General features: G+C 53.4%; 1 protein-coding gene across 1 annotated transcript in view; it reads right to left on the bottom strand.

Moving 5' to 3' along the window:
- Positions 1–5,695, bottom strand: part of LOC310637712 (uncharacterized protein) — a gene marked incomplete at its 3' end in the record, with an annotated part of 29,850 nt that extends 24,155 nt beyond the window's left edge. The window contains exons 1-4 of the mRNA XM_083358213.1: positions 5,675–5,695; positions 1,720–1,893; positions 986–1,228; positions 599–717 (exon numbers count right to left, since the gene is read on the bottom strand). Of these exons, the coding sequence (XP_083214339.1) occupies positions 599–717; positions 986–1,228; positions 1,720–1,893; positions 5,675–5,681 (543 nt within the window). The 5' untranslated portion in view covers positions 5,682–5,695. The remainder of the gene's footprint in view (positions 1–598; positions 718–985; positions 1,229–1,719; positions 1,894–5,674) is intronic.
- Between the last annotated feature and the right edge of the window lie 1,045 nt (positions 5,696–6,740).

Genomic DNA, 6,740 nt, shown 5'->3' with positions numbered 1-6,740 from the left:
TGGAGGAAGCAAGGGAAAATTTGCCACTCAGCCTGCCATGAGGGGGAGGGCCCCAGGAGAACGCCCCTCCGAGCCTCCCCCTGCCCTAGAGGGAGCCCTGCCCCTCTCAGGCCTTGCCTGAGGGCCCTGGGGAGGTTTCCTCTTCAGCCTCTGTGAGCCCCCCCCCCCACAGAGCAGCCCCTCCAAGGGCCACGGGGAGGCTGAGGTCCTGGTGAGAGGCTTTCACTGGGAATGGCAGCCCATGGCCTCCGTGGCATCGGCCCATGTGCCACGCCTGCTGGAACCCGACTGTTTGTGTCCAGCTGAGGAAAGACCAAGCACTGGCCTGGGCTGCATGCAAACCTTCCGGAAAGCCTTGTCTTGGCCCATGGACTGAGACGCCTGGGGGGGGGGGCAGGCCAGAGCAGGCCAGCTGCAGGACTCTCTTTGTGACAGCCAGAGCAGGCCGAGAGGGGCACATCCTGGGTGAGACCAGTTTGCCCTGCGTGGTCTGGGGACAGCACAAAGAGGCCTCTGAGATGGAAGTCCCCCCCCAGCCTTAAACTGGGTCAAAGGAGCATCACGGGGCCCCATAGCCCTTGCCACCCCCGAGGGCTACCTGGCCATAGTACCATCCTCGAGCTTCAATGTAGTTGGCATTGCCCACGAAGATAATGCCATTTTCATTCAGGACGTATTCTTGCCTTTCTGCCTCGTTGGCCATATAAACCAGATCCCCTGCAGGGAAGAAACGGGGAGAAAAGCCCCCGCCTTAGCCGATCTCTGCTTCACCCCTGACTGCCAGGCTCTCCCCACTCTTTTCAGACCAGGCTGGGTTCAGAGGCTCTGAGCCTCCTGGCAGCCCTTCTGCCTCTGGCCCCCTCCCCTGGCCCGGTGCTGAGCCCCCGAGGGCTGGTGCTGGCAGCTCAGGGCGGAATGGAGGCCGGGGGTGGCCACCTGAGAAGGGTTGTGCTGGCGGAGGTGGCAGGCGGACGCCCCTCCTCACCTGTGCACCATGGGTTGAAGAGCAGGACAAACTTCGCCAGGAACCTGATCGCCACCTGGTTGCCACAGGTCACTTGCAGGCTCAGCTTATAGCGGCCGATGGCCGCTTCACAGGAGCTGCACATGGAGAAGTTGATGCAGTTGCCGTCACCGGATGTCTGCACTGCACACCAGGTCCCTCCGACCAGTCCGTTGGACAGGGCAAACGCACACCTGGTGTGTTGGGCCTCGGAAGGGCCTGGGCCTGCCAGGGACAAGAGAGACGACACGGCGGGGGGGGGGGGAAAGCCCAGTTGAACCCCACGAAGAAGCTCCAGTGGGTACCCAGCAAAGAGCCCTCCCCTCCCCCACTGGGCTCCCTGTTCCCGGTAGGGAGTGAGGCCCTCCCCCCCTGCCTGCCAAGGGGGCCTCCCCTTCCTTTCCACCCCAGGCGGTTGGGCGGGATGGGCTTTCTCCACTGGGTGCAAAGGGGCCACGGATGGGGACTGGGGGATCCAAGGGGCTCCTTGGGTGGTCCATGCTGAGGAAGGGGTGGGATCTGATGGTCCCTGGTCTCCTGAGGGATCTGCTGGCTGGCCCGGGAATCGCCCCGAGGAGGGGAGCACTCAAGGGCAGAAGGGCAGCCTGGAGCCGATAAGCTTCCTGTAGCAGAATTGTGCCCCCCACCCCATAACTGTGCAACCTGTGGCATCGACCTCTCTGTGGAGGGGGCTGGGGAGGGCTGGGGGCCCTTACCCGTCTCTGCCACGAAGGCCAGTCTTTCCCCTGCTTGTGGAGCCCTGTTGAAGTACAGCGTGAAGTCCACCTTCTGCCCACGGCGGGCACACAGCTCTGTGCCAGCAAAGCCGTTAGTGTGATGCGCCTGGGAATTGCTGGGCACCTGCCAGTTGATTTGCGTCGGGATCAACTCTGCGCAGCGAGAAGGAGAGACCAGCGATCAGTCCCTGGAGGGAGGGGAGCGGGCACCCCAAGTACAACCTTTCATAATTGCCCAGGTAGTCCTCAACCTATGACACCATTGAGCCCGCAAGTTCTGTTGCTAAGTGAGACGTTTGTTAAGTGGGTTTTGCCCCATTTTATGACCTTTCTTGACACAGTTGTTAAGTGAATGACTGCAGTTGTTAAGTTAGTCACATGGTTGTTAAGTAAATCTGGCTTCCCCACTGACTTTGCTTGTGAGAAGGTCGCAAAAGGGGATCGCGTGACCCCCCTCAGGACACCGCAACCGTCATAAGTACGAGCCAGTTGCCAAGCGTCAGAATTTTGATCATGTGACCACGGGGAGCTGCAATAATTTGTAAGTGTGAAAAATGGTCATAAGTTGCTTTTTTCCAGTGCCGTTGCAGCTTTGAAGGGTCACTAAATGAACCGTTGTAAGTCGAGGGCTGCCTGTACTTTGCTCACTAATCAACTCCTCGTCCATCAGTCAGACTTTTTTTTCATGCAGAACTGACAAGACAGTGAATAACACCAGGTCTCCTGCTCTGGAAGGGGGTTGGACTAGAAGACCTCCGAGGTCCCTTCCAGCCCTGTTATTCCACGTTCTAAATACACAGTATTTGTATTCCCAACACATTCCTGTAAAAATGCAGGAGCTGCTGGGTGAGTGGATCACATCATCTTGGAAACCTGCTGGGCAAAAGAAGGAGACCAGAGACGGACACAAGAGATTTGACTCACCCTGCCGAATGGACTATCTTAACGTGAATAAACATTTGTTTGAATGTGGCTAAAGGGACAAAGACTTTTGAACATAAAGGGGCCTTATAACAAGAAGGATAAGAGATTTAAGTAATATAGTATGTTTTATAATATATGAAATGTTAAAATAGCAGGTTGATGTAACTTTTATTAATATAAGTGAAATATAAACTGATTAAAAAGGACGTTATATCTAGATACTATAAGATAGGTAAAAAGTATAGTATTTTTATAACGCATGACAAAAATATTGGGATGATGTACCTAAATGGGAAATTTTGGACAGTTAAATGACTAATATGAAGAAATTATGACTGATAAGAATTGGATTGAATATAAGGGAACTTAAGCAAACAAAAGTTATAAAAATAGGATGCATGCTGAACCAATGAGATGAAGGTTATGAGAATAATATAAGCTGAAAAAATGTTATATAGAGAGATTATTATTTGTATAAATATAAAAAATGCCTATATCCTAATCATTTATATATTGAAAATATTAAGAATTATATTTTGGCTAAGGTTGAAGAAGGAGAATACAAATGGGAGAAGGGAAGATCAAAGAAGTATATCACTAATTAATATACAGATATGAATGTGTATCATCTGACCCATCCACTGCGATAATTAAGTTCGCAGATGATACGACTGTGGTAGGTCTTATTACAGGTGGGGATGAGACAGCATACAGGGCGGAGGTACAAAAACTATCCATATGGTGTAGTAACAACAACTTGCACCTGAACATTGGCAAGACGAAAGAGATGGTGCTAGACCTCCGGAGGAAAAAGGAGGAACCTGCCCCACTTTACATCGGGGAGGACTGCGTGGAGAGAATTTCCTCCTTTAAATTTCTGGGAGTCTACCTCTGCGAAGATCTGACCTGGAAAGCTAGAAAAGCCCAACAGAGGCTTCACTTCCTCAGGGTCTTGCGGAAGAACAGGGTAGAACAACGGCTAATGACCTTCTTTTACCGGTCTACTATAGAGAGCGTCCTCTCGTACTGTATTGTGGTTTGGTATGCTGGTCTGACAGCCGCGGACAGGAAAGTATTGCAGAGGGTAGTGAGCACAGCACAAGACATTGTGGGCTGTTCCCTGACACCACTGGATGACCTCGCCAGGCCCCGCTGCTTTGGAAGAGTGAGGAAAATTCTCAGGGATGACTCACACCCTGGACGGTATCTCTTTACTCTCCTACCATCGGGTAGGAGATATACGAGTATAGCCAGCCGCACCAACAGGCTGAAAAATAGCTTTTATCCGTGGGCTGTTAGGCTTTTGAACAGGAAATAATTTTTATAAACTTTATGCAGAATTGACTTGCGAGGCCGGTGTGTGGTGCAATTAGCTCACATGGTGTAATAAGATGGAGGTTTGTTGTCACTGAGTTGGGGGGGGCACGAAGGGAGGCTCAATGTATACATGGTTGTCCTTTGACAATAAAGGTTCATTCATTCATTCATTATGGAATTATCAAATATAATTATTATTGATTGTTAATTAATTATTATTGTCCTTTTTTCTTGTTAAAATATAAACCAAGACAAGACACTGTACACCAGGCACTGGAGATTGTTATAGTTAAAAACCAATAAAATAGTTATAAATAAATAAATAAATAGATAAATAAATAAATACACAATATTTGACAAACACATCTGGGATCCCTTTTTTTCTTTTTGTTCTCCTCTAGATTTCTTTGCTTTGCCTTCACTGTTCTTTTGTCTTATGCTGGTTTTGCTTGTATTTTTTTTGGGGGGGGAGGGGGGTTTTTGTTAAAAAGTTTTAACAATTGTTAAAAGTTACCAGGAGTCAGGTGGCATATATAAACTTAATGCATTATTGTGATAAAAGATATAGAACATATAAAAAGCTGTAACAGAAATCAGTGAGCGTGTGTGTCCCTGAGCCAGATGTGCACACCATCTCGGCCAACAGCCTCTCCTCCTGGGGGCAGCCCTCGACTTCCAGGTCCCGCTCCTGAGAAGTGACGGCTCTCACGCCCAGCCCAGCGGCGTTAAGGAAAGCCCTGGTGAGGGGCTGGGGCTGAGCTGCTGGGTAATGTTCCCACCCCATCATCTTCTGATGATGCTGCTCCTTCTGATGTGCTGAAGGCACATCCCCCCCTCCTCCTCCCCCCTTCCCCTCCTACCTGGGGACTTTCCAGAGAAAGGCAGATTTGGCAAGGGCAATGATGGGGGGCCCCAAATTCCCCCAGAGGCATGGCCCTGGCTCTTTCGGGTTGGGGGGCCTGGGCATCTGGCAGGGAGCAGGCAGCAACTGGCTGCCAGGAAGACCCCACCAGGAAACTGGGGCCAGAAGCCGGCTGTGTGTTTGTGTGTGCCTACAAGACCCTGACGGCATGCTGCTTCCCCCCCCCCACCCCCAGCTCTGACTTCCCCTCCTCCCCCTCCCCTCCCCAGGCAAGGAAAACAAAAACATGGAAGGTAAGAATTGACCTCCGACTGACAAATGAATCGCCCTGTGCCGCCCTGTGCCGAGGGAGCAGCAGTAGCAACCACTCTGGCATGTGCCCCGCTGAGCTGGTGGGACAGTCCTCTGCCCCAAAGGGGGGGGCAGAGAGGCTGCGGGTGGGGGGGACAGACACTGGAGGAGAGAATATCCCAGGCCTGCAGTGCCTGGCAGGGGCCTGGCCCAGCCGCCCGTGGCACCACAGCACCCTGGGAACCGAGGGTCCCTTTTCTGGGAGGAAGGCAGTGCCACGAGCCAGCCTGGCTTCAGTCCGTGACCCGGGGGAGCGTCGTGCCGGAGGGGTGGCTTTAGTCTTCCCAGGGGCTCCTCCATTGCCCAGACCTGGTGCCAGGTTCAGTCTCCGGTACGGCTGGAGAAACTCCTTCGGGAACTGGGCTAGGACCTGCCAAGGGAGCTCCTCACGCCACCAAGGGCAGAGGTGCCGGGCAAAACCATGGCTCCCCCGGTCTCTCCTGGGCAGCCGCGCGAAGGGAGGCCCCCAGCCGCACTCACCTGACATGGCTGCTTCTTCTCTTCAGCACTTCAGCCGGGGAGGCTCTGGCGCATTCCTTCGGCGATCCGCCACTGGCCCAAGTGAGATGCCAGGCAGCTCTGCTGATGCCTATAAAATGATCCAAGGGCAATTAACCGGTTCCTCTAATAGGCGCAGCACCAATTTTCCTCCTCAGTGGGAGGTGTGCCTGGGGGGGGAGACGAGGCTGTCCTTTTTACTCAGAGGAAGCACATTCCCAGCAGGAATGCCAAACTGGATTTCCTCGATGGAATTCTGCGGCCAAGAGTCACCCCCACACACAAGGCAAGGAAGTAGGTGGGGAAGAAGAGGCCGCCAGAGGAAGTGCGAGCGGCACCTGCTCAGGTGTGCCCATTCTCAGGGCTGCCACTTCAGACAGGCTGCATTTACACCCGATTATCCCTCCACTCTGGGGCAGGAGCCTGTCGTTTCCACACCCTCCCGTCCTCCTCCTCGTTCCTGGGAGTTCGGGGGGGGGACACACACGAGCTGCCCTGCTTCTCCTCCCCTGGGGGGTCGAGGGAGAAGAGCTTCGGGGGTGCTCCAAGCCAGAACACGACAAGAGGCTGAAAATCACCCAACGAGCCTCGGGACCCCCGGCCTGCAAATGCCTTTGTACCGCTCCCACACGGTGCCCATCATTGCCTGCCCCTCCCCCCAGATTTTCCTTGTCAGGGTTGGGAGGGAGCAGGGGTCCCCTTTGTCTCCTCAGCTCACTGACGTGGCTTCTGACCCCCGTGGCCTTGGCAAGAATGGGAGGAGCCGTCTGGCCTGAAAGCCCTGAGCCCGGGCTGGGATGGTGGGGGATGCTTGGGGTGGGGATTCAAGGGTGCAGGAGCCCCTTCCGGGCTGCAGGGCCCGTTGCCGAGGCCCAGACTCTGGAGGGGAGAGCAACGGCTCCCTTCTCCCTACCCACAAAGTCCTACAGGTCATCGTTTTGATTTGGCCCTTCCCCGCTTGACATCTGGTTCTGTTCCAACCTTCACCCAAACAAAAATGAGGGTTCTTTCTTTCTTTTTCTTTCTTTCTTTCTTTCTTTCTTTCTTT

The sequence above is a fragment of the Vipera ursinii genome (genome assembly GCF_947247035.1).
Source record: "Vipera ursinii genome assembly, chromosome: 3".
Classification (NCBI taxonomy): Eukaryota; Metazoa; Chordata; class Lepidosauria; order Squamata; family Viperidae; genus Vipera; species Vipera ursinii.
Note: the sequence above shows the minus strand (reverse complement) of the source record. Positions and strands in the feature narration are given on the sequence as shown.